General features: G+C 47.9%; 1 protein-coding gene across 3 annotated transcripts in view; it reads left to right on the forward strand.

The window, feature by feature from the left end:
- ASB5 (ankyrin repeat and SOCS box containing 5) overlaps nucleotides 1–27,773 on the forward strand; it is a 46,881-nt gene extending 19,108 nt beyond the window's left edge. The window contains exons 1-7 of one of the 3 annotated variants that reach the window (XM_045821731.1): nucleotides 10,670–10,808; nucleotides 19,409–19,488; nucleotides 21,619–21,726; nucleotides 22,405–22,555; nucleotides 22,663–22,797; nucleotides 24,801–24,992; nucleotides 25,752–27,773. In XM_045821731.1, the coding sequence (XP_045677687.1) occupies nucleotides 10,685–10,808; nucleotides 19,409–19,488; nucleotides 21,619–21,726; nucleotides 22,405–22,555; nucleotides 22,663–22,797; nucleotides 24,801–24,992; nucleotides 25,752–25,879 (918 nt within the window). In that variant the 5' untranslated portion in view covers nucleotides 10,670–10,684 and the 3' untranslated portion in view covers nucleotides 25,880–27,773. Of the gene's footprint in view, nucleotides 1–10,669; nucleotides 10,809–14,610; nucleotides 14,753–19,408; nucleotides 19,489–21,618; nucleotides 21,727–22,404; nucleotides 22,556–22,662; nucleotides 22,798–24,800; nucleotides 24,993–25,751 lie in introns of those variants that run through there. The other 2 variants (XM_045821732.1, XM_045821730.1) reach the window with 2 other exon arrangements.
- Nucleotides 27,774–27,943: the final 170 nt, after the last annotated feature.

Here is a 27,943-nt window from a genome sequence, read left to right on the forward strand (position 1 = left end):
CCTGGCTCTCCAGGCTCACTGAGGCTCCCTGGTGCGTTTCCCATCCTGTCCACCGTGCGCGCTTTGAGAGAAAGTCCCCGGCTCAGGTCATCCTGGGCATTTCGTACAGGTGAACACGACTCCTCAGCACAAACGGGCGAAGAGCTGAGGTCAGAAGCAGATGTCCTGCGGATCGCGCCGTCGGGCCCGGCAGGGCGGACCCCAAACCCCGCCTCCGCTGGGACTGAAGGGCCTCAGGGTAGGCAGGGCCGCGCGCGCCTCATCCGCCCCTGTGGGAGTGTCCTGTCTTCTGGGAACTTCCTCCTCGATTTTAGTCTTTTGGGCTGGCCTGTTTTGGTTAATTAGTATTTTCTTAATCATAACATAAACTACATCGGCAAAAAGTGAGCAGAGGTCATGTATAGACGTTATTAAAATAAGACTGGAAAGCGGTCACCTGTTCAAGCGCCACCCAAGTCCAGAAACAGCATTCTTGGAACCCCGGGCATCATCTCCCAGGGACCCCTTTCCAGCCCCGGCGCCCGCGCCCTGGGCCCAGAGAGAGAGAGTGACCGGCGTCCCCAGCCACCCTGTCCCTTCCTTTCGTGTTTGGCTTTCGCTCCTATAAATAACATCCCCATTGGATAAGGTTCGGGCTTCGCCTATTTTAACATTTTATGTAAATTGAATCAGTCTCTAAATATTCTTTCACACCTTCCTTTTTTTTTTTTCACTGAACAAGATGACAAAAAGATTCATCGGTATGTAGTTCGAGTTCATGCGTTCCTTGCGCTGTAAATTCCGTCCCCCACGGGCGCAGTGATGGGCGGGATGGCTGGGAGCCGCGAGTTCCAATGCGCTTGTCCCCCGCTCCGGGCGGCCGCGTGGCGTGGACGCGTCCCTCTGTTTTCCAGCGCGGCTGTGTCTGTAGTTGGACAAGCAGCGTATGGGAATTCATGGTACTTCCCGTTCTTGCTGATGTTTGGTACTGCTCGTATTCTTAAATTTTGCCAATCTGGTGGCAATGTAAGTGTATCTTTTAAATTTCATTTCCCTGGCTAATAGTGCCATTTTCATATGTTCACTGGGCATTTGTACTTCCTCTTTTGTGATATGCCTGCGGAATATTTTGCCATCTATTCCTTGGAGTGATTTTCATTGATTTTTAGAAGTTATTTATATATTCTGACAACCAGATGGAAAGTGAAGAAAACATACAAGCACTACTCACAACTATCTTTTGTGGCTATTTCACTTTTTATGGGTTTTCTCTTTCGGTGAACAGAAGCTCTTCATTTAAAAACAGTCAAATTTATAAAACTTTTCCACCGTGGTTGAGAGTTTTTGTGTAATTTACCTTAACGATCTTGCTCCACTTCAAGATAATAGAAGTATTTTTCTGTACTCTCTTCTTCTTAAAGCTCCTTTCAAATCATCCACGGGGAACTGATTTTTTGCATGGCGTTAGTCTGTTGTCACTCATGGGGAGCCAGTGTATTCCCGCCATTTATTGGACAGGCAGCCCCGCCCCCTGCAGCACCCCCCGCATCGGGTCTGTCCGTGGGGGTCGGTTCATGGGCAGGTAGAGCAATCCTCCCACTTTATTTTATTTTCTCAGTAGTTTTGGTCCTTTCCATTCTTGGTAATTTGAAATTCCATACATCAGTTTTAGAAGCGTCTTCTTCGGGGTTCACAGAACACCTGCTGGGTTTTTGTTAGAATTCATTTACCCTATTATGTAATCACTTACTTATTTGAAGCGGAATTTACATCTCTGAAGAACTTGGTCTTCCACAGAGCGGACACGTTACGTTCCCTATTTTATATGAAGGCTTCCCTTCACGTCTCTTGTAATGTCTACGGTTGTCCCCCGAGGGGACTTACATATGTTTTAAATTTATCCCTAAGTACTGAGATGTTTTGTGCTCCTGTGCACAGTGTCTTGATCATTTTTTCATTTTTCCACCTACATGTTATAGACATACACATAGAGAAATACAGTGAACTTTCATATATTAATTTTATCCCAAGCAACCTTGTTAAACTCTCTTATTAATTCTAATAAGAATCTGTAGGTTCTGTGGGGTGTTTTAGGTAGAAAATCCCATTACTTGTGAATATGACAGTTTCATTTCTTCCTTTGTCATTGCTGTACCCTTTTTTCTTTCTCCTTCCTTTATATTATGGATCAAAATCCTCTGCACAATTTTAAATAGAACGGTGACAATGAGTATGCATTTTTGTTTTTGAATTCAGAGGGAAAGCTTTTGACATTTTGCCATCAAGTATAATGTCTCTGGAGGGCTTTGTAGATAACCATTAGCATTTTTAAGGCAGTTACTTATTATTCCTGTCCTGTTAGCTGAGTTTTTTAATTTTTTTTTAAACAGCTGTAGCGTTTTTACCTGTACGCATACCTGGGCAGTCCAGTTACCGAAGAAGGACTGGTTCTGCAAATGCACTTTTTAAAAGATTCCCCGTATCATCAGTGAGGTAGTTCACGTTCAGCCCTGCTCTGCGGAAGGCGGTCCACACCGCCCACACTCGCTCAACAAGCACCTCCCCTGGCGGGGGGCTGCCTGCCCCCGCACGCCTGGTCACGCCTGGTCACGCCTGGTCACGCCTGGTCACACCTGGTCACGCCTGGTCCTATGGTCCTGGGTTAAGCTGCGTGATCTTTCAGAGCCCATTCCATACCTCTTAGACACATGTGCTGCACCTTTCTGACAGATGTTCTGGAAAGTTCTTTTTTAGCCCGAGGGGATTTTCCCCAACTTTTTACAAGCCTTCCTCCGAAAAATCTGACTTAACAGCGTCAGTCTTCCTTTCTCCCTGTCATATCCTGCCCTGTCAGTTGTCTGCAGAGGGTCTGTGAAAGGGTTGACCTCTCCTCATGTTATACCAACAGCAGTTTGGGGAGATTTTTTGTGTCTCATGTGTTTACACAGCTTACAGAAGGCGTCTCGTTGCTCCCTGGTGAGGAAGGGTTAGGTGATCTGGGGACTCTCGGGAAGAGGACAGGCCGTCAGGAGGGAGGTGGCCGAGGTGGGCGTGGGCCTCCTCACCTGAGGTGTGCCAGGGGCAATTTTCTCCGGGTGGGAGGATGGATGAAACCGAGCTTTGTCAAAGCGGCGGCCTCGGTTGGAGGGTTAGAGGAAGACCCTGCCCTGGATGTGAGGTCCTGTTTCTGAGGAGTGGTTCCAGGTTCCAGTCACACGCAGTAGCTTCCAGGGACAATGGGCGGACAGTAAGCAGCAGGTTTGTGTTTCGTGCCGATGTCAGTAGGTAGGTGTGGACGCAGAAGTGGCTGACACATGATGCCCCGCCCAACAGTGAGCTTGTGCCTGCTGCGTGGTCACTTTCTGGGAAGGAGAAGGGAAATGGAATTTAAAAATTAATCAGATCTCACTCATGAATATCGATGCACAGATCTTAAATAAAATATCAGCAAGGCAAATCTAGCATGAGGAATTAGCTTTCTAAGAAATCTATTATGATAAAGCTTCCGATCTTGAGTGACATCCTGGCCGATAAATGGCACAGAAAGATATGTCCCATTAGGAGATACAACCTCGCTTTTGCAGAAGCACACAATCAGACTCGCAAACGCTGCCTTGGGGATTCTTCTGAAGCAAGTCCCAGACAGATCACTTAGTCCAGGGAGAGAGAATGGGCTGGCTGCCGGCCAGAATGGATGCGGGAGAGCAGCTAATGATGTCTCCGCACAGTAACGCGCAGTAGTTTGGACCAGGCCTCCCACTCAAGGTTGACGGTATTGGGAATTAATGAACACAGACGCAGTCAAGAGAAATTGGGGAGGAAAAATGGGCGTGATGAAGCAACCGATTGGGTTATGTGCCCTTTGGCATCAACATTTGAGAGCCCCGAGGTAATAATTGTTAAATTTATCCGGAGATTTTTCAGTGTAAGACAAGGGTATTATTGCTCATTTAAGAACGGCCATCGCTTCTTTGTCTGTTAAACTCGGATTTAGCTGGCAAAAAGCTGAGGTAAAATTCAGCTTGGGTTGAATTCAGTTCAACTCAGCAAACCTCCCCTGGGGGGCCGTCCAGATCTCCTGCCTTCAACTGCACCGACGCAAACCTCCCAGGACCTGTTCAGAATGGGTTCCCAGGAGACTGTGCGTAATATTTGAGGGGCTTTGTACTTCCAGCCACTTTAAAATCGGCAGCTCCTTCCCTCTGTTTATTTTTCTTTCATTTCTCATGTTTTAACTCTTTTCTAAACTCTGACTTTTACATGAAATGGCTAGTCAGTTATACATTATGTCAACCAGCGTATCTCTCTGTGCGGCCATAGGCTCACCGTGACATGGGGTGATATGTTATCAGAGTCTGTAGCTCTTCCAGGCTTGTGTTTCTGTTGCTCCATTTCCACGGGCTACTTTTGTTGGGTTGTCTGTTGTTTTCTGGTTGCAAAGTAGCAAAGTTACAATATACCAAGAGCTGTTTTACATGTACCATCGTCGCGGAACAACGAGTGCACCATGAACATTTAGTGGGGTTGACCAGTAACCAAAGTGCTTGAGAGCTGTGAGCTTTTAATTTGCTTTCAAACTTTCCTCCTAGATAAAGAGACAAGATTTGACAAAGTTTACATGAGTGATGCACTTATATTTACACCATACACTAGCAAGAATAATGCCATGAATACTAACGTTAATTAAGGAGTGGATCCACTGAGCTTTGTTAAACTGCCTGTAGATAAATGGCTAATGCAAGTAAAATAGATTTTTTCCATTTTTTATTTTATTGTTCAAATACAGTTGTCTGCCTTTTCCTTTAAAACTCATATCTATGAGAGCTTAAAATATTTTATTTCTATATATTGTGTTTAAAAAATAAAATGAGGATTTTTTTTCAGTTCTTTGTTGTTTCTTTTTTAAAGATTTTATTTATTTATTTTTAGAGAGGGAAGGGAAGGAGAGAGAGAGAGAGAAACATCAATGTGCAGTTGCTGGGGGCCATGGCCTGCAACCCAGGCATGTGCCCTGACTGGGAATCGAACCTGCGATGCTTTGGTTCACAGCCCGAGCTCAATCCACTGAGCTATGCCAGCCAGGGCAAAATGAGGATTTTTTTAATGCAGTAAATAATGTTTTCCAACCACACGTGTAACAGAAGCCTGGAGAAATGTCCAGTCCTCTTTTCTGCATTGGCATTTTCCATTTTCATCGCTTTCCATTAACTTAACAGCTGACACACTAGCCACGTGATTGCAGAGATGCCGTGCTAAGAGTAATGGCAACGCCAGTTTTGCCCACTTTTCCATAAAATTCTTTGGGGCCTCACGAAAATCTGAGTCATGGAAATGCCCTGTGATAAGGTCACGTCCTCATGATGGAGTATCGTGGATCACTGCTTACAATTTATTAAACTTCAGTGAAAATTGTATATTTTATGAACATTTCTAGTAGTTCAGGGGCCATCACTATCACCAGGCGACAGGAATTTCTGAGTTTGCCGTGAGTGTAAGAACCTGACATTCCCAGACATATGAAGGTTACTTAATCAGCCATTGAGGTCCATGCAATTCTAGAATGCCTCCCTGGAGTCTCAGGTTGCTTCAAGAGTTGAAGCAACTCTCTTCATTTTTGTGTCCTTGGGACATATCAACCGGCACTTGATGAATATTGAATGAATGAATGAATGAATGAGTGACATTTCTCCACCTCATTCTTTCATTATTACACAACTAGAAATTACTAAGCCTTAGTACAGTTTATGTTGGTCTCTCATGATTCAAGCATGTCAGTATTTTGAATTAAAACTGTATTTTATTCTTTTCTTTTACATGTAGTGATTAGTATTTGTATCTCTTAAAAATCATTTAAGTCATTTGTCATTGTTTAAAATATTCCAAATTTGGAGACATCTTTTATATTTATGACATTATAGAAGATATTTTAAACATTTTGAGAAGATTTTAGCTCTCCTATTAACAGACATTGGAGCAGGGGAGAAATCAGCTCTAGGTCACAGCCGCAGGAGAATCATTCTTCACGTGACATTTCCGGAACATTGGGACAGGCGCTGGCCCTCCGGAGAAGCCCCTCCCCATTATGTTTCCCTATCTACAATAAAAATACATTTGTGCAGGAATACAGCATTATTATTTCAAACTATATTTCACTGGATTTTATCTTATGCTTATAGTTTTTTAATCACACCCCCCAAAAGTCAGTAACACTGAATAAACCTTCTTAGTAATATTTGTTCTCCAGGCCTTGCTCACACAAGCCAATGAAATATCCTTCACCGCAGCCGTTGGGTCCCCGATGCTAGAGGCGTGGTTTTCTACCGATCCCGAATGTCTTTTCTCAAGTTGTGATTCTTCAGACCCCGGGGCCCTTTCCCAGCTGCCCATTCCCCACTCAGGGAGGAGGTCCCAGAAACCCCCAGATGTCACTGTAGGTTTCCCAGCAACCCTTGCCTGAGCCGTGAAGGGCCTTGAAACTAGGGGTAACTGTTAGAGAACAATGCGTCCGTGTCGCCGGCATGCTCAGGTCAGGCCTGCCTTCTGACCCCACCTGCCTCACCCCCAGCAGCAGGCCAGCAGATCAAGGTCCTCATGTTTGAGTGAAATTCCATCAGAAACAGAGCAGAACAGGAATGGGGCTCAGAGACAACCCTTAAGAGTCGTACACGCACACGCACATGGCTTTGTGAAGAGACTCACCGCAGGGCCGATATCAGGGGCCAAATGATGGCCTGTTCCAGATGCGACTTTGCCAGGGCGGAGATTTAGCGCCAGCAGGTAAAGAGCGTCTTTGTGATGATTTCAGGTGAAGATGTTATCTCGCACTTAGTGAGCTCCTGGTAATGTGGGAAAACCAAACATTCTCCTTTTGTTTTCAGGGCTGGGAATCTTATATTTTCAAAAAGACATTTGAGAAAATGGAGAGATCCCAGACTTTTGCCCAGAGATAAAGGGTTTCAGGGTTATATCAATTTAGGTAAAATTAGAGAAAGAAGTTTATGAACTGAGCTTATCTTTAGAACATGACCATTGCCAGCCTGTATTTGCGGAGACATAGAAATTACAGTTTTGAGGTACAGTGATTAAGATATTCAAGTTACGATTATGAAGAGTCCTCATCTTTTGGAATACATACTGAAATAATTTATGGGTGGGATTATATAATGAGATTTGCCTCAAGATAATCCTAGGAGTAGGGATTAGAACCCTAGGGAGGGGACGTTGCACCTGAAACAAGACCAGCTGTGAGTGGATGACGTTCAGCCGGGTAGGGGATAGCGTCTATGTCTGAAATACTCCATAGTTTACGGTGGGGGAAACTGCCACCCTGGATCCAAGCGGGAGTCTGTTCGTCTTGTTCTTTTTCGGACAGTGGGAGAACTCCATGATCTAAGTCCCCAAACTCGGGAATCTATCCTCAAAAATCTTTATCTGTGGATCACTCCTTCACTACTTTAGCTCCACACCAGCCTTTGGGAGCAGCGATCTCCTGAAGTTTGCGAATGCCAAAGCTAAAAAGAAAAGTTTTTGTTTTACATTTGTGTTCCAAGTCTACCTTTTAAAACTGTAGAAGGTGACTGGTCCACCTTTCTACCTTTTCAGAAGTTCTTGAAAATGTCCACACACTCCTAACCGTGCAAGTGGATGGTTTTGTAGATTCCCATCATAATCCCACATGGATTTCAACTTTCTGCTTTGAGGTATCCAAAATACTAGGATTCCTCTCCCATAGAAGTGCCTCCACGTCTTTGGTGATTTCCATTGTTTTTCTTTGACACTTTTCCTCTCTTGCTGTCACTTTCCCACTAAGGTTTGGTAACCAATCACAGGCCTCCCAAGTGTTCAGACACATGAGCATTGGTTAAAACGGGAACAGAATGGCCCCCCGGGAATAGAATCACCCTGTTCCATTTCCTGTATTCTTCCTACCAGGTTCCCGTTTTTATTTTTGCCTTTGTGGGCAGTAATAGAACACCATCTCCAGTCTATGGAATAGCTTGCAGTTTTTCTCTGATGTAATAGTTCCGAGTCCATTATCTTCTGTGCGGTATAATTTATGTTATTTTCATTAGTGGTTTATCTAGTACTGGTTTGCTTTAAAACGTCTGCCTACTCCGAAGTCCCAATGATATGCTGCAGCTCATCCAGTCCGTTTCTGTATTCACACTAGGAAAGGTGCTACATTCTTCTGTGTATTTAGAGGTTTCCCGGTGCTTTCTTATCTGTATGACCACAGACACCGAGCGTTGAACTGATTCCATGCCAGGCATGTCATTTCCTCACGCACCCTTTTGAGAAATCATGAAGCTGGGCATTCTCAGTGGATTCCATCTTTTTGTTACTTTTTTTTCTAGTAAGTTAACCGCAACGGCATTTTCCTTCAACGCCATGGAGTCACTTTGAAAAATCACTTTCGCTTCTGATGCATTCAACATTTCTGAGAGAAGTAATGAGCTCATTAGCACACCCGGTTATGTTTGGGTGAATTATTACACGTATTCTGCAGGCCAGCACCGCGCATGTCTCAGCCAAAGCCAGCGGCTTTTCCCCCACTGCCCCAGAAATGCACTGTATTGCCCCCAAGGACTACAGAAAGCCCTCTTGAAGTATTCTTGGGACTTCCACGTTCTATTATTCCTTGAACTAACATTTCCTGGCGTGCCTGCCATTTCAGAGGCGCCGCTGTAGCCCGGGAACCCACAGACCCCAGCGCTCAGTTCCTGCAGTGGGAGGCAGCCATAGGAATAGACCACTACTCGCCAGGTGTCCAACATTGTTTGAAGGAAAAAATTGCCCCAGTTTTCATGATAGAGCATCCTCTGTTTCTTTTACTATACAAAATAATAGTACGAAGCTCAAAAGTCAAAAGCTTAACATTGAAATTTCTTTGACACACAGAAATTGGTATTTACTTTACCTTTTTCACCCTCCCCCACCCCCTTCCTCCTGAAGGGAATATAGTCAATAATATTGTAGTAGTTTTGCCCAGTGACAGGCGAGTCTCAGAGTCAGTGGGATGGTCACATTGTAAGGTGTAGAAATATGGAATCACTCTGTCGTACACCTGAAACTAACACTGTATGCCAACTCGACTTGTGTTAAAAAATTAAATGAAAAATCAGTGTTTACTTCTACCATGTGGCTTGTGGAGACCATCATACTGCCTAAGGGCCACCACCGCGGGGGAGGGGGCCCCCTGGGGCCAGGGGTGAAAGACACCAGGCAGGGGTAACTACCTAACTGTGCAGGGCTGAACAGGACCTCTGCTGACCACGGTCCCCAGTTTTCCAACTCCAGCTGAGACGGTGCCCCCCCCGCCCCCGTGCCGGCAGCCTGGGCGGAACCGGTCTTCCTGGGCATGTCTGGCCGCTGCCGTGGCGGCCCCACATGCCTGAAGCACCCTTGCCACCTTGCCCTTCCTACGTTTGCCGTAGCATCTGCACCAAAGAGCGTTAGATCAGAACATGGGGCCTTATCCCCAGCTCCTCTCTTTATGGAGAAGGAAACTGGGCCACGACAAGTAAGCCACTCGCCCTGGGTCACATAGTTGGTAGGATTAGAACTCAATTCAAGATAAGGACCAACTATTCTTGGCCTTCGTTAGGGATAGCTTGGAGGTGCGTACTGGCAATCTAATACGGCAGGGAGCGCGTGGGAAGGAATTCTGCCCGTGAAATGTTTTCTCCTCCTGCTTGTTCTGTGAAGGCAACACCCCAGGACTCGTTTTCACATACACGCTCACCGGAGGTAGAGTCTCAGAAAACAGTGACCAAACAACATAAAGATGAGTGGCCGAGTGTGTGAGCATTCCTCCTCCGGGCGGGTCTCGGGGTCGAAGCCGCGCTCGGTAAGCCCTGTAAGGGGATCGGCAGCTCAGTTAATCCTCCAAGTCCCGTCATGCCTCGGGCAGTCACGGACAGGGTGCCTAGTTCAGGATCAGGTGCCAGCCCCGCATACCAGGCGCAGGTCTGGTTTTTCCTCTGGTGTCTCCAGCGGCCCTCTCCTCTGCCTTTTACGGAGGAAACATCTCAGCCGCACTGAAACTGCCTGCTGACGTCTTTTGGTCTACAAGTGGCCTCCGGAAAAACCACAATTGTGAGCTGTGCCTATATAAAAAAAAAAAAAAAAAAGATGCCTGTGATTCTGTACGGAGGCCAATTCCAAACTTAGATCCTTACCAGGTGACGGCTGGAGCCAGCTGCCAGCTGCCCCTGACACTGTTTATTCCCGAGGACGAAGGGGGAGGCTACTGGTCCCAGCGCGCTCTGGCTGCAGAGTTCTGTCTGGAGCTACTACCAGCAGATCGGTTTGTAAATAATTAGTGGGTTTTGGCGTTTTAAAGACAGAGCTCTCGCCCCTAGTGTGTTTCCCACGAGGAAAAGCAGTTCTGTGCGTTGTCCCTCGCCCTCTCGCACAAACAGTTAAATGCTTCCGGCTGCAGCAGAGGCTCCGATTTAAAAATAGAAAATGCTGCCGCGTTTCGGGCCCTTCCCCCTGCCCCGCACCTACCACCTATCAACCCGCTCCGAGGGTTGCTGAATAAAGTTCAATGTCGAGGCCGTTCCCCGCTCAGCCCCACAGGAGTCTCTGTGGGAAGTGGGAAGGGAAGGCAGAAGTAGCTAGGTCCCAGTCGCCGGTGTTTCTGGTGGCCAGAGCACCTGCTCCCACGACACCCGCCTGCCTGGCGCGGGCAGCCAAGCGCACTATGCGCGCAGCTAGTGCGGCGGCAAGGGGCTGCCTAAAGCAGGCCCTCCCGAAAAGAAGGCTAGCGAGGAGAGAGGAGTGTCCCCCCAAACGAAACGCTAGCTGGGCTATTCTGACCAGTCAAGGTTAGTGGCGCGGCCCCTGCCAGTCTGTTGGCTCCTGACATAAACCCGGTTGACCTGTGTTTGCAAATACTAACTTGAAACCGGGGGCGCTTCCCGGACGGCGGACTCGGGAAAGGACCGCACCGCGCTGCTCCCCCTGGTTAGCGGGGAGGACGCACCTGCCACTCCGCGTGGTGACCGTGTACTCAGCTCGTAGGTAGCCCCAGGGCGGCTCCCCGTTCCCCGTCAGCAGGTGTTGCTAGGTGGCACGGAGGCCAGGAAAGATGTTGTCACGCAAGAAAGACCGTTTACGAGCAATTAGACGGGCAACTTTGAGTCGTTTAAATTGGACCCGAAAGGACAAGGCAATGATGTAGGCGGGAAAATGAATACAGCGACTTTTTTTAAAGGGCTCGACTCAAACGTCGTAATTTTTACAATAGGAAAACATGAAAGGCGTAAGGGAGAATGGCCCGGTACCAGGAGCAGCTAGGTGAGGAAATTAATTTTGGAAAGAATAACTGAAGTTTTCATTTTAGTAGGATGTCAGCATGGTAGATGATAGACGTAAAGGTCGGAAATGAAGATTCAGGGATACAAATTACCTTCTCCTGCCTCCCCCCAAGCTGTAAAGCTGTATTTCCTATGTAACGTTGGAGTCTGAAGAATATTATGTATAAATTATTGTAAAATTGTAAGACATCCACAGTGTACTTTTAAATGGGATGGAATACTGTCCTTGCTTGAAAAGATCAAGGAAACAAAGGGATTCTTCTCCCTCCATCCAAATTGCATTTCCTTTCAATTGCTTTTCAACAGTGCAATTATCAGCAAGAATTAAGAACCCATTAGCATGGATCAAAGACGGTCCACTACAAAGAAGACAGTTTCACAACTCCACCAGTGGTTACGGAGTACTCGCTGTGTCCTGGGTCCCGGGAGATAGCAGTAACTCGTCTCCAGGTGCTGAAAGCCCAGGAGAGGCTCCGGCAACTACTTAGTGTAGAATCGAGAGCTTCCCGTTCCTCCTGAAGCTGTAGGTCAGCTACCTACACATGCACTTGACCACAGGCCTGAGCCCCGGAGGAGAGTGGTGTGAGGTGATAAAAAGCTTCAAAACCAGGAGATCAACTCACCTGGATTTGTCTCACACACTTCCCATGAAGATAGATTCCAGAGGGAATTGAAAATAAGCTCTTACATTACGTTAAAAATCTAATTTTGTGTAAAGAAAATACAGTTTTATGCAATCTTCTTTGATAGAACTTAATTACATTAAAATTATTAGAAAAGAGAAATGTCCCATGCTTTGATGTAAAACAAAAAAAAAAGGAAGGAAAAGACTTAGCAAACTTTCGTTAGATTCAGTTTCAATTTTTTCCCAGTACTTTTAATGAGAATATATATAGGCCCAATCTTGCTGGAAATAGCTCGATGGCATATATTAAGAATTTACACAGAGCAGATAATTAGACACATTCACAAAGACAGGAAATACTATTTATTCCCTAAAACTGAAAACTGCCTAAATATCATTTAATAGGGGATTAGCTAAATCAATAATGATAAACCTGTAGAATGAAATCTTGATATATATTGTGTAGTAGTGATTGAAATGTTGTAGAATTGTATTTTGTGGCATGGAACCATGCCCTACGATGTCCACCAATGGAAACAAATAGATAAAAAGGAATCTGAATAGTATGGCTGTGTCTTCCTTGCAATAACACAGCCCTCAAATTGGCTGGAGAGGCCAGGTGGGAAGTGTAGGTTGGAGAGTCACCATACGAGTGTGTTGACTGTCCCTAACTTTTGACCCTATCTATTGAGTTGGCCAAAACTCCATTTAGTTTTTTTCCCCTAAAGTAAAAGACACGTTTTTCATTTCCACCAATAACTTTATTGATTTGGATACTTTGAGTATGACAGCTATCTCCCACGTGGTATAACTTTGATTGTTCTGAACGAATGTCTCGATTTGATCAGTCTCACCTTCAACTCTTCTCCTTGACTGTGGGGCACCGTCCAGCGAGACATCTCCAGCCCAAAACCTCACAAACCACTATTGACACCTTCGGTCAGTCACAGCAGTTTCTCCACACACTGCACAAGTCTTTTTGCATTTCAATTGTATTTTTACCTACCTTGGAATAACAAAACATAATATGCCAAAAATATTGCATATTTTTCCCTTCTTCAATGTTAAAATGGCTACTCAAAAATTCACCAGTTTTGATTTTTTTTCACGCACACTGATATGACAGCTGTCACAATACAATCTAACAAAATCATTTCAAATGAAGTTAAAGACAACTAAGTGCTACTAGAGCCATCGTACGGAAAAAACCGAATGAACGTTTTGGCAAAGGCAGTATTTGTATCTCCTGCAGGCGTGTAAGCCAGCGGAATGAGGTGAGCTCAGGCTGCGTCACCGGGAACGAGCTAGGTTAGACTGGGTTCCGTTTGGAAGATGCGATCACACACCCCGCACAGATGCACGGAAGTGAGTGCTTCCCGGGGAAGGGCCCGCACTGCCGTGTTCAGACGTGTTCGGTCAGGGGCCGAGCAGTTCACACTCCTCACAAGCCCGTGCTCGAGGCAGAAGTCCCTGCTGTTTCCAGAGGAGAAAACGGACTCACGAGGTCAACTCCCACCGGCCCCCCAGCTCCTGTCGGCGCTGGGACTGGAACTCGGGTCCACCCCACGGCGGCCAGCGGCCTGTGTCCGCGGCACCGAAGGTCGGCCGCGAGTCACCTCTCCCAAGAGCAGCCCTGTTGTCTGAAAACTGTCTTAAAAACTCCTCTCTCTTGATGTTGGAAACCACAATCTGTTGAAAATGTAGTCTTTTTTCTTGAGATAAGCCACATCGTTCTTGCACGTATACGTGGTGGTATTGTTTTTCTGTTCGGCCCACACACTGTGTTCTGAAACAATGGAGCGCTGTAAACCGTGAGCAAGAAAACCATAAGCGTGCCTTGCATGTCCATGTAATCAGGATCCTTCCTGAAGTTCCCAAGGTCCAGGACAACCTGGTGGCTTCAGATCTGGACTAGCATTACCCGAGGGAACTTTCGGAGAGGTGATGGGGGTGGGCCGGCAAGGACCGTCTCAGCCTTTGAAGACGCAGGTTTTGCCGGCCCAGCCACTGGCCTCCTTACCAGTCTTGCCCTCCAGAATTTCTGTGGCTCCTTCCATCTGCTGCAGCTGGTCAACAGAAGAGTAAACAATAGAAGTCAGCAGATGCCTGGTGATTTTTAATCGTTTTGTACACTTGGGAGTAGGCATGAGCCAGCAGTGGTGGAGCCTGAAGCGTGTCCGTCTTTGGGGTTCTTCTTTAAGAAAGGCAACAGGAAGTTACCCACGGAGTCTCAGAAAGTATCTGTGTAGTCAGGGGTCTCAACGGAAGGTTCAGAGGGGGCTTCATGGGAAGCCCGCCTCCACAGGAAGAAAAGTGTTGACTTAATGTTTGGTAGCAAAGTGAGCTGTCAAACGTGTTCATAGTTTGCACTCTGCTTCATTCCTGGAGACTGCGTAGCTGCGAACCTCTCCAGGGAGTCTGCAACCCAGTTCCGTGATGGGGCTCAGGTGAGGAGAAGTCAGAGTCCCTAAAAAAATCACGGTCTCATCACAACCATGGGCAGAGATCAAATTGCAATACTTTCACTTCATTGCAGGGCACTCCCTGTAAGGAGAAAAAATAAATAAAGTTAGGACCAGCCATTTCTCAAAGAGGGGTGATAGTAAGGAAAGGCCATTTTGAAAATAAATCAGCTTTTCAAAAGCTGTTTTTCTCTCTGAAGGTGCAAGGTCACGTTACACGAAGCTCAGAGCTCCCTGAAATGGCCGAAGAGAGCTAGCAAGTGACAAGTCACGTTTTCATGCTGAGAAAAAAAAAACAAGAGCCATGAGCCGGATCCGCCTCAGCAGCGGCTGGCTGGAGGTGCCCTGGGGAGACGGCGACCTGGGTACGGTGCAGACCCTCACCCAACCGTGTGTATCCCAGACCGCGTGTGTTTTCGCTCCAGCGATGGGATGTTTACAAACCAGGGCAGCCGCTCTCCCTGCAAATTACATACCAGGTGTCTGGGAACTGCTGTTGTTTCTAAATATATCCGGAGTCACCTCCTGGGGAGAGACAGAGGAACCATAAGAGCAGGCCTTTGATTCGAGTGGTGAAAGCGGCAGATAATTTGTGAAACGATTTTCACACTGAATAATTTATCCTAAAGCCTTCAACTGAACATTTAAAAAAAACCATAGGCACCGAATAAGGGTCTAATGAGATTGTAAGGTGGCTGAATTGTCGTGTACAGAGATAGTTATCGCTTGTTTGGTCTTGAGGAAGCTTGCAGATCTCTGTAACGTAGAGCGTGCTCGTACTGAAAGCTGAGATATGTGGTGTTGAACGCCCTTGACTAGAGATGCACCGTCGCTAAATTTCAGATTCTGAAGGGGAGAAGTGGGGAGGGGTGAAGACAGAGTTCTAAACAGAAACTGGAGCAGGACGGGGTACCCTTTAATTCTCCCCTCTTTCCAGATTAATTACAGAAATTCTTCCAAGGATTTACCAGGAAGCAAATGAGGAGGGGTTGCCGGGGAGTTAACTAAGCAGAATTCAAACAAAAAAAGTTTGTTTGTTTTTTAAATTGAATAGCATGCATGTGCTATAAATTACTCTTTTTATAAATTGTCATGTCTTTATTTAGGATAGTTCACTTAGGAAGAAAATGTAGCAGCCGTAGTTGACTGTTGCCTTAAATACATTTATAAGTCATGCAATTGTTTCATATAGTTATTTAAGTTGATAGCACTGAAAAGCATTCCGGGCAATAGATGCTGTTATTTATGGCTTGAGTCTCCTTGGTTTTGGAGGAAAAAAAAAGGTTGCTCCCTAAAATGCCTGTTAAAATCTGCCTCATTTGCCAGTTGAGGTCCAGCAGAATGCTAGGGATTATTGATTGTGCATTTACCCAGCAGCCCCGAGAAGCTCCTTCCTAATCCCGCTTGGTGCTGTCTCGCATGGAGCGCTTTCCCCATCTTGTGACATCAGGGGCTCGCATGTTGACAGGGTGCGGGGAGGCCACCACCCAGGCCTGCCTGGGCATCCTTTCCTCCCGCGGTTGCTGGGCGCTAGACCCCACCGGCTTTCTCCTGTCCCTCTGATCACCACCTCCTGGTCTCCTCCTGCTCTCACCTGCTGGACGCCATAATGACGGACCTCAGGGGTCCTACGCAGTGAGGCCCCCTGGGCTCAGCTGGGGAAAGAGCAGGGCAGTTATTTCTTCCAAGCCCCAGTCTCTGCCTGGCCAGCCAAGGGGTCCCCCCCTCAACATGGTACGTTTCCGCTGGTTCTGTCCACCTGCCTACCCTTCCCAGCAGGAACTCCCTTTTCAGGCCAATGGAAGTCAGAGTAATAGAAATAATAGCAAATACAGTTATTTACAATAACTACACAACCTACAGTGCGTAGATTCTGGCGTCAGCCTTTTGTTCTCCCGCCGTGATGGATTCCTGTTGGTAACAAAAAAGGATAATGACGGAGTGGGGACAGAAAGCTGTGGGGCAGTGTGGGAGGGACCCTGGGCGTGGAAATGTAGGTGGTCAATTCAATGAAGGCTTTGTTTCTCTGCGTTAGTCCTCGTGTGGCCTGTTTTCTCAGGGGCCCTTTTCTTTTATTCCTCCTGCTTTTTGTTTCTTTTTTGTGAACACCAGCAAGCAGTGCTGAAATGAGTCAGAGGGTAATGCAATCATTTTGATGGACAAACACTTTGTGCGCAAAAGAATAACCAGTTTCTTGTAGGTGCAAATATTGTTAACTTTGCTGCCACTTAAAGGTCTCCGTCATATTCTAGAAAAGCGTGCACCCAGGAGGAATCCGAGGGCCGTTTCTCCAGGGCAGGGGTGCAAACTCATGTTCACCGGGGGCCACATCAGCCTTGTGGTTGCCTTGAAGGGACCGCATGTAATTTTAGGGCTGTATACATGGAACGACTCCCTAATTAGGAGCTCGGAGCTCGGCGCTGCCGCTCAGGAGAAACAAGGTGGAGGGCCGGATTCGGCCTGCGGGCCTTGCGTTTGCCGCCGGTGCCCTAGGCCTTCCCCGGTCCCCACGTCTGGTTCGCGGCCGTGGTCGCTAATGATGAAGGACGAGCACACAGTGCTAGCCAGCGGACTTCGTTTGATTCAGCAGAACAGCTGGTAGAGATAAGTTAAGGGTAATGAACTTTATTACGTCCTTATACAGCCTGGCACACATGATTATTATAAATATTAAAACATCGTTTAAATGCAAACATATTTAAGCATTGATTTCTAGAAACCTTATTACTTTACTGCTGCTCTGCTGATTAAACCGAACATAGTGGTTTCACACACGTGCTGTCTGGAAAGTGAATATTATCATTATCTCGTTTCAATATTCACAGTGAACATTGATACATCTTGTGGAGTGTGCTGAGTTTCACTCCTCCATCAAGTTGTTTAGTGATGGAACAAATGGCTGTGTGAGATTTGTAAAGCATCAGATTTTATCTTAGAAGCTGAAACTCGAAACATACTTACTCCCCAAAATATTATTTATGATGGCGATGTTTGCATTTCATGCAGTGAGAATATAATGTTCCTATGTCTTATCAATCATTATTTTGCCACCAAACTATCCTATCAATGCATATTTATTGGTGTGCCATATTAATTTCAATTCTGCTGCTAACATATCATAGGAGCATTGCACACTGTAAAGAAATAACACACAAAAGCTAATGAGAGTAACTCTTCTTTCGGTTGAAAACACAAAAAATTGGGTGTGTCTGGCTTACTGATTTTGGGGGGCGAGCAGGAAATAACCCCGGACGGACATGCGAAAGCAAGACAGTGCAGCACCATTAACTAGGTCAGCTCTGGAGTAAGACATGCGACTCCCTTTGAAGGATTTCATTTCTTCGGGCTCTCAGCTCTCCGACTAAGGTAGAAATAATAATTGTATCTACCTCGGAGAGTTGTGACAAGGAAATGAGATACTGTCCACGGTGCTTAGACTGGTTTGTGCACACAGCGAACATGATTCGGCGTTAGCTGTTATTACTGTGACTCGTACATCAGCGCCAGGAAGTAGAAGAAAGACTCTCCCCCCTCCCCCCCCCCCCCGGGAACTCTATTTCTAATAAAACCCCACATATCATTGGTTAGAGAAAGACTGGCGATGGTTGACTTCTGTCCTCTACACCAGGTTCCCTTGGTCGTTTCATTAGCCTGGTGACGTAGGCCCCGCATTTCACTCAGCGGACTGATCTGGCCGCCACCGGTGTGGTGGGAAAGTCCCAACGTCAGACCACATTGCAGGAGCAGAGAAGCACGCGAGGGCCCTTCCCGAGGCATGCGGTGCAGGAACAATGCGGCAGTTTCTAGAGGACAATGACCCACTGAAACAGGCTTCAGACGCGCTCTTCATGAAGTTCACGTCTGGAAGCAGCTCGAGGACTTTGTTTATACTGCACGGGAGTTGATGAGCAGTTCTTAAAAAGTACTTTTATTTACTGCAGCCCGCGGACCCCAAAAGCGGGGAGGGGGCAGTAGACAAGGAGACGGGCGCCAGCAACCGTGGTCCCCTTGCCCTGGGAGGGTTTTCTCTCTGGTCAGCACTGCAGGAATGCATGCATCAGCCGCCGACGGCCTTTAAGTGAATGCTTTTCTGGTGAGCGTAGTCTGCGGACTGAGTCCCTTTAAAACAGGGGACGTGCTCTCGCGTGTCCACTAAATGGAACCAGCAATGCGGGTCCTGTTCGAATCACAGGACAATCACCGTGGACCAATCTAGGAACCTACAAAGACACCTTGTGGACCACCCACCCGGTGGGAAGAGATGGGAGGGGAGGGTGCACCTTTGGGTGGTGGCTGGGTGCCCTGGGGGGGGCTGGGGAGAGAGGGACAGGGGCGGGCACTTTTCTAAGGGGAGGGTCACGAAAGGCATGTCGGAAGGGGGGGACTCGGGGATGTGACGGGTCAGTATCCCCTCCCACCCCCAACCAAGGCTCAGGGCAGTTGGGATTCGGTGCCACCGGCCCCACCGTCGGCACCGTTCCCGACAAAGCTGACAGTGTGCTCCTCTGACCTGTGCCGCCCCTGTGTAGGGCCCACTGGCTGCTCCACGTTTCAGGACCCTCGGGGCTCAGCCCCTCACAGCCCCACACGGGAAACCACAGCGGGGCTGGGGGCATGGAGGGGCCGGGGGCATGGGGAGGCCGCTGCTCCGGCTGCCTTCTCCGCTGAAGGTGCCGAAAAAGGTTTGGGGGAGAGGGTCTGCCCCGAAAAACCAGGAGGCAGAGGTAAGTTTTAGTTTGTTTGTTTTGGCGATGGATCTAGAGACCTTAATCCCCCTTACTCCCTGCAGGGAATTCCAAAGGCACGGTACGTCTGGGGCAGGGCAAGTCCAGACCCGGGTGCCCCTGGATGCGGGGACCGCCCGTCAGGATCCTTTGCAGAGGAATCCAGCTTCCTGATGTACACACGCCTGGGGCCCCTTGTGGCCGCGAAGATACATAGTCTCTGCTCCCCAGGAACTGACCCCATGTAGTAGGGTTTACTTGGGCTCAGAGGCGCCTGTTTCCTTTCTTTTCCGGCAGGTTCCTGGGCAGACCGCTCACCGCTACACGAAGCAGCGAGTCAAGGTCGCCTCCTCGCCCTGCGAACATTGTTATCACAGGTGAAACATCATGTTCTTGTGTCTTCACGGTTCAGATTTCGCATACAGTACATTTGTTTACTGATAGGCATGTTTAAGCAAGAAATAATTAGAATCGTGTATTATTTGCTAAGCATTTTAAATATCCTTCGCTCTGTACAATGTGTTCAGCTTGTTGCAGACTTAGCTCAGCCTGAGATATCCAAACGGGTGACGAGAGCAGACGCCCAGGCCACCCTCTGTACGCCAGGGTGTCTGGAACACAGCAGGGTGTGCCTGTGAGAGTGACAGAACGGTCATTTCTGCACCCGCCTGCTCCTCAGACTCAGCAGAAAAAGTGCTCTGGCCTGGCCCATGCATTTCTGCACCTTCCCAGCATGATTCGGCTGCACACCCGGGCCAGAAAGTCACTGCCCCCGTGTTCCCCAGCATGATCAGAGAGGAGGTTCTGCCCGATAGCCCTGAGGGGGAAGGGCAGTGTGGCCCGGGGTGCAGGGCACCACCCTGGGGCTGGGGGCCTCCCGACCAGGCTGGCTGGTGCTAGGGGTGAACCCCAACCTCTCTGAGCGCCCTGTCTCCTCTGTGAAGGGAAGGTTTAGAGTGAGATGTCCCCTTTAGGCCGTCTGCTCCTCTGATAACCATGTGGCTGTTTTGTTTGCTCATCACTTGATGGAAAAAGAAATAACCTGCAGAAACATCATCAGTGTCCACAGGGGAACCCCCTCAAGGGGTTGTGTGGGTCTTTGAGAGGCGAGACGTCTTAGGATCTTCCATAACATGCATGTCCTGTCCACGGCCAGGCCGGCCAGGCAGAGTCAGGGGCTGCCTCTAAGCCCCACGGGAAAGGGAATCCCAACTTTGCAGGTGCTCCCGTCATCTGGCCATTCTCGAATCAGTTCTCCAGGTCTGACTGCCGGCCGGCCCCTTCAGAGCCTCCGAAAGGTTCATATCAGGGCTCTTAAAAATCGCCACTTGCTAGTGGCAACGATTTAGGGTGACTCTTCTTTCCTTCACTTGGAGATGCCTCACCTCCACCAGGCATTAGAGAGCTTGGTAATCTCTAATATGTTGCCGGGATTTGGCCCTGAGCATCTGCATTTGTTATAGGGTTTAGCGTGATTGTCAACCGGCCATGACTTCCCAAAAATAGCAAGAAGGCGAAGAGTCTAAGATCCTGATAATACTTCATTATTTTAGTCCCATATCATTAGTTTAATTGGAACAAAAACCCTACACATGTTTAGTTGTAGGGTTTGAATAATAACATCCACCCTTTTCTGGACGCTGGGCACAGTAACAGCAATTGCTTCTTTATGCATCATCTCATTCAGTACTCATGATGACCCCAAAATTTAGAGGTTAACGGGCTCATCCAGGTAGAACAATTTCTGACTTACGGAGGAAGGCTTGCAACCCGAGTGTGACCCCGCATCAAGCTCTGAGCCGCCCACCAGCACAGGGCCTCGTCAGACCTGCTTTCTGGCGAACGTTCACACGGCAGGTTACTACGGTTCAGGGCATTTTTCCTCCACTGTGGGCTGAGTGGGGATTTTATAGCCCCAGTTAAAGCGAGCAATCCAGATTCTAAATAGTCTTTAAAAAAAAAGATTACTTATTTATTTTTAGACAGAGGGGAAGGGAAAGAGAGAGGGAAAGAAACATCAGTGTGTAGTTGCCTCTCCTGCGCCCCCTACTGGGGACCTGGCCTGCAACCCAGGCCTGTGCCCTGACCGGGAATCGAACCGGTGACACTTTGGTTCACAGGCCAGCACTCAGTCCACTGAGCCACACCAGCCAGGGCTCTGAATAGTCTCTAGTTCTACAAAACAAAACAATTAAAAAAATAGTAGCAACCCAAACAATCCCTAAAGAGAAAAAAAGGTGAGTAAGCCAAATTTAAATAATACTCTCAGAATGCACTGAACAAAATACTTAAAGCGGTTTGGGGCCTGGATAGGACAGTGTGACAATTATGCAGCTCAGACTCCTTGACAGCGGACTGGCTCTGGCGTCGGCCTGGCCTGTCGTGCTCCCCTGACGCCTGACTTCCCGAGACTTCTTGATTTTTCACACCCGCCTCTCACGACAGTCGTACAGATGACTTGAGAGCACTCTCTGCTCACCCTTCAAAATCATCCCCGTCCCGTTTAGGGGTACAGCGTGAACGCGGTGACCATCGACCATGTCACCCCGCTGCACGAGGCCTGCCTGGGCGACCACGTGGCGTGTGCCCGGACTCTTCTGGAAGCTGGAGCTAATGTGAGTCCCCGCCCCAAACGTGAACACTGTGACGTCTCCCCCCGAGTAGGCGGACCCGGCCCAGTTCTCCCTCCGCCTCCCCTTCCTCCTCAGTAGTTTTCACCGGCGGCGGAGTGAAAAGAAAGCTGTCCCCTTGCCCCCGCCCCCTCTCGTTTGCACTGGAAGAAGGGTTTCCAATCACGATGTGGACTGCCCTGGGGCTGCGTCCTGCCCTCGAGATTCCAAGTAACAGTAAATGGACATCTTTACGCCTAGGGTGTTTGCTCACCTCCCGGACGGTTTTCCTTAGATACGTTCTCAGAAATAGCTAAACTGCCACCGGCAAAGTGGCTCCTTCACACTGTCGCCACCGTCACACTCGCTGCCTTGTTTCCCAACTCAAAGGCACCTGGCCGTGGAATCCGGTTTTGTGTTTTCATCCTCGAGTGGGTATGTTTTCATGGCTCCTACTCATTGCATGTTCACTCCTGTGAACTTTCCACCACATCCCGTCTCTGGGTACCCCCTGAAGTTTCCCAGCGATCCTTGCCCATGTGTCGGAGCTAAGTACACTGTGTGCTATTCACGGCACGCGGTTCCCCGGTTACGCCTGTGAGCAGATCACCTCACTTGTAGAAATGCCCCGCAGCGAGTCCCTGTGGTTCTCCGACTCCCCCACTCACACGTCGGTTGGTACAGGTCAACGCGATCACCATCGACGGCGTGACCCCGTTATTCAACGCCTGCTCGCAGGGCAGCGCGAGCTGCACGGCGCTCCTGCTGGAATACGGCGCCAAACCCCAGCTGGAGTCCTGCCTTCCTTCTCCCATGCATGAGGCCGCCAGCAAAGGTGACAGCCACAGGGGGCCCGGGCCAGGGGAGGGGGCAGTCGGGGGAGGCGTGGGGGGTGGGGCGGGCGTGAAGCAAAGGGAAACTGTCTCTCCTTGGTGTGTGCAGGTCACCACGAGTGTCTGGAGATACTGATATCATGGGGCATAGACGTCGACCAGGACATTCCTCACTTGGGGACGCCTCTCTACACGGCCTGCCAGTCGCAGCAGTTCCACTGCATCCGGAAGCTTCTCTACGCTGGTAATTATCTTTAGAGCCTCTTGCATCCCATGCATACCCACGAGCAGTTACTCAGCTCTCCGCTTATATCTCTGCGCTAGCCTCATTAAAAATTACATCTCCATGCTAAAAGTGTTCTCATGCTAAGCATCCCCGCACATAAGCACATAACCAATAAAAAGAACGCCATTCTGGATGAACTCTGCTTCACCCCAAAGCTCCAAAACCCCTGCTTACAAAAATCCTAACATCCAGATCTTCAAGGTGGAATATAGTGTTGCCTGATAGGTACAGATCTGTGCAGAAAACCTTCAGAAGAAATTGCAGGGCCAGTAGCTGCCTCGGTAGCCTTATCCTCCAGCAGACACAGGGGCTCCCCCACGTTCCCGGACCGCGAGCTCTGTCCCACTCACCTGCAGAGGTGGACAGTCCGTGCCCGCTCACGGGCAACAAACCAGTTCCTCGAGGCTCAGCTGTAGCCCCTGAGACACTTCTCCTGGCCTTTGAGACCAGGGCGGTCGCCCCCGTCCAGGGCTGGGGGCTTCTGCAGGGTGCAGGCTCCCTCTTTCCCTGCCATCTCTTTCCTCTAGCACGGTGCCTCTCCTGTGGTGGGCACTTAAAGTGTACGCAACACGAGTAAAGGGGTGTCTCTGCGTGCCATTGTGCACAACACTCGTTTGGCCTCTGATACACCCTGACGTATCTTTAGTAACTCCTTCCCTTTACTCCCAGTGTCTTAGCTCAGCTCGAAATGTCTGAAACCCATCTTCGCCTGTTTCACTCCCGTTGCTAGTAAGGCTCCTCCAGGCGAACTCTGCTCACTGTCGGCCGATGGTCATTCCCTCTCCATGGTCTCCCATCTAGATCACCAGAGGAGTTTATGCGACCAGAGGAGTTTATTCTTTACCACCTTTCCACAGTTGGCTCAGAATATTTTCTTTCTGTCAAGTATTTCACACTGGGTAAAAGAAGAGACTGAAAAGTAGGTAGCAATTGTGGATGGACTATTATTCTTGGGCACTGTTGTGTCAGAAAACGGATACAACCAATGGAGTGCATGCTTTCTCTATGGAGGTTTTGTTGTACACTGTAATTTTCCCGCTAAACATTTTACATTGGGTTAAAAATATTGAAAGCGATTACATTTATTGAAACCTGAAAGCAGCAGGAGGGTCATAAAGGGACTCTTAGAAGGCGCTGCCTCATACAAATGTTAGTTTGACAGAACGTCCCAGAAAACGGAGCTGGAAAGGACCGGTGCATTTTTATTGATAGACATTTCTTGGCGTTGTAACCATTTACGCACCGGAAAATGGGATTGTTATTCTTCGCACTTTAAATAGCGTTTATTCCCCACCAATGCATTCAGCGACCACCACGTGCTAGGGCTTGCTCTAAGGCAAAAAGCTGTGCAGTAGGTGATTTCCCCTGTGAGGTATTTTTAAATGTTAAGCATTTTTAAAACTTTTACTTTGCATGCAGAAATATAATGTGCCTTTCCAGTCAAGAAGCTCAATGCCTTTATGTGTTTATCGACTTAAACTACGTGAGTGAGAAGTGACAGGAAAATCTATACGCATTTCACGTAAAGAGCTCACATAACTAGAATCATGGGTTTTCCGAACAACAAAAGGGCCCTCTTGCCTTAAAATAAATGGAAAGAAGAAAAGCAATACGGTCTTGAATAATCCTAAGAGCTGTCAATCACGATGAATACAGTCGAGTCAACCTAACTGCACACTGTTTATAACACATATAATAGTACCATTAATTTCGGAACTGTTCAAACTTAAATTTTTTATTAGTAGACATTTTCAGGATACAGAAGATATTAGAAAATGTAACAAATGTGTGCATTCCCATCCAGATGCACCAAGCTTTAAGGTAGTGCACATGTACAGTGTGTGTGGGTGCGAAGCACTCCCGACAGAGGGGCGGAGGGCCCCCTCCTGCCACGCCTCGTGCTTAGGTGTCTCTGAGGACAACCCGTGTGTGTGCTCACGGCCATCCCGGTCGCCACGCAGGCGCTGACGTGCAGAAAGGCAAATACTGGGATACGCCGCTACACGCCGCCGCTCAGCAGTCCAGCACGGAAATCGTCAACTTACTGCTAGAATTCGGGGCCGATATCAACGCCAAGAACACGGAACTTCTGCGGCCCGTGGACGTGGCCACCTCCAGCAGCCTGGTGGAGAGGCTACTGCTTCAGCGCGAAGGTGAGCAGGAGGCAGGCGGGCGTCGGAGCCGCAGACATGTCGGCCTGGGACGCGGAGGCCCTTTTGCTGGCATGCAGAATAGTAGTGGCGTAAGATTTGGACTGTTTTCTGGGGAATGGAAAAGATCATTACAGTGATCTTCATTTTCTTTTTTCCATCTTACCTGAGCTGTCTATTCCTTTGGTTAAGTTAAATACATCCAGTGTTTGGCAATGCATAGTATGGGATTCTGTTTAGTGTCTGCGGATAAATGTTTACAGACACGCCCTGTTTTATAGGGGCGGGCGCCTCCCCTCGAGCGTCGTAGGAACCTAACTGGGAAACAGTTCCACACTTACTTTTGTTCTAAAACAGGGTTTCTTAAGTCTGGTCAAAGCACAACAATCAAGTTAAGCTTTGGCTTAAATAGTAAATCTAGCCTGAGAAAAAAAACTTAAGAATTCCTTTCTGTAGTGCATGACCCTTCTTTGATTTATATCTCCTTCAAAAAATAGTATCTGTTTCTGAGGTTTTGAGTGCAGCCATCATTTCATAAGCCTGCAGACTACATGTTTTAAAGAACATATATGGAATATACGGTCTCAGTTCCAATGAGCTCTCATAAAGGCATATATGAATTTCCCTAGTACAGGGGTCCTCCCGCCCTACTTGGCTACAAAGCCCTGCACCTATTTTCTGCTTGTACGTAGTGTAGTGCATCTTGCAGCATAGCAAACCTCATTGTCTGACTTTAACCGACACACTTTCTTGCCCGCGCAGCGACGCCGAGCTCCCTGAGCCAGCTCTGCCGGCTGTGCATCCGCAGCTGCATCGGGAGGCCGCGCCTGCACCTCATCCCCCAGCTCCAGCTGCCCACGCTGCTGCAGAACTTCCTACAGCACCGATAAGGCAGTAAAGCGATTCCAACACCCAGAGCCGCAGAGGTTTCTATGTCACCGGCACCGCGTATATTTCATGTTCGAATGTGCTCAAGATTAGGGTCAGAGCGAGTGTGAGAACACCAGGGAAGCAGTGAGCTATCCATTTCCATCGTGAGTGTGCTAGCGGGTACCACTGTTGTAGCACGGTTACTGTATTTGGACGCAGTGTGTTTAAAATATCCGTGTGTTTTTCCCATATGCACTTCTGCTGACTTTTTAAAAAATGTGTTCCCCATTTTATGTTTTTAGAACGAAAAGGAAAAACGTGAACTCGAACCAAAATTATTCACATATTGCATTTTAAATGGTCTATATTCTTCAAATAGTGCATTAACCTTCTAATGTTGGTCATTGTCACTGAGTCTCTGTATTTTGCATATTAATACAAAATATGCAGATGGTTTAGAGAAGAGCAGCTGATGCCCCCTTTGAAGTGAAGACCACTCATTCAGGAAACCCACAGGGCTGCATGCACACACTGCCACCAGAACGTTTGGTTGTAGAGAAAAAGGCAAATGGTCCCCTCCTTGCAAAGACCTCACGAGTCCCTGCTCCACCTTAAGTGGACCTGGTCCAGGAAGGGCAGGACTGACAGCTACGCTCCCGCCCTCTCTCCCCCGGAGGTGTGGAGAACATCACGCACCCACTAGGGCTATTTTAAGACTGCCTCTCTCTCCAGGGTGGCCTCTCCAGGTCTCTCTTCAGTGCCTTTGTCTGTATCCCTCCGGCCTTCTTCCATTTCAGGAATCGCCAACAGCTGGTGAGACCAGAACGGAGCAAGTGGACTTCCTCTCCCCTCAATCAAGAGGCCCCGGCCAGACCCTGGGAGCGGGGCAGTCCGGGGCTGGAGGGGACAGGAGATGAATTATTCCTCCAGCTGTGGGGTGCCACTTAGGGAACTTAGAGACCTTAAAAATGTGCCCTCTGTGTAGACATGAATACTAGTGCTCTTAACTCTTACACAAAGCAAGGGTTCAGCACACACTGAGTTGGTAAGGGAGTGTTGGGTCGGAGAAGATATTCCTAAAATAGTGTCCCTTGCGGGGGTTAATACTCCGTTTATTCTCTTCTGCTTTAACTGGTCTCGAGTGCAATATAAAACGTGATACAAACCTTTTATGTCCCCTTTGTAATTTTAGGCCAGACTTGAGTCTGTTATGGATTTCAAAATAAGATAATCGAGATACGTACAAGTCAGTGTAAAGCAGAAGAAAATAGTTTGATGAGTTTTTAAAATTTATCGAATTTTGATAAAATCATGTGACCACTATTTTAATAACCCAGGGGCCTGTTTTCCTTTCTTTTTAGTTCTTGGCTGACTTCCAGAGACCCATGTGAAATAAACCTTCATTGTATATAATGCCCAGGTCACTAACATCGCGTTGAAAACAAACCATTTGTTTAGATTTTTCAAAAGCAGAAACAAGGCTGTAGCATGTTCGTTAAAGTGTCCCCTATGTAGCTAGAGACTTTTCAGTGTGCCTGTTTTACCGAAACATCTCTGAAAGGTCTGCAATGTCCTCGTGAGTGTTTGTATGACAGAGTAACTTCATGAACTACAATCAGGTATGAAGATGGCTTTTACACAAAAGATTTCTCCTGCATTTTTCCTGAGTTGGAGGTATTCTCTGAGACTGGGAGCAACACGTGTACCCTCCTCACTGGCCTCGGGCCACTGGGAGAAAGATCAAACATGAACCAGAAAATTGGCATTTTCAAATTTTTGAGCGCCGGTGCCTTGTATCTTACCTTGCATGTGATTGTCTTATCAAAGAACTCTTCTAATTTAAATACTAGCATACGTCTGTTAATGTGTTCAAGTGTGATTATCATCCCTGGAATAAAACACTTTTTTTTTCCGTTGTAATTAGTATTTGATTTTGTCGGGGAAGGTCCTGGAGAATGTGAGTCAATTGTGCTCATCTCTTTAACCGCCCATGTCCAAATCACCGGCGCGTCACCGGCATCGGGAGTAATGGTCAGTGGTGTAGAATGACCCCTCCGTGGCCACCGAGTGGGACGGACCTCGGG

This window comes from Phyllostomus hastatus, unplaced genomic scaffold, assembly GCF_019186645.2.
Source record: "Phyllostomus hastatus isolate PE091 unplaced genomic scaffold, TTU_PhHast_1.1 phas_scaffold_46, whole genome shotgun sequence".
NCBI lineage: Eukaryota > Metazoa > Chordata > Mammalia > Chiroptera > Phyllostomidae > Phyllostomus > Phyllostomus hastatus.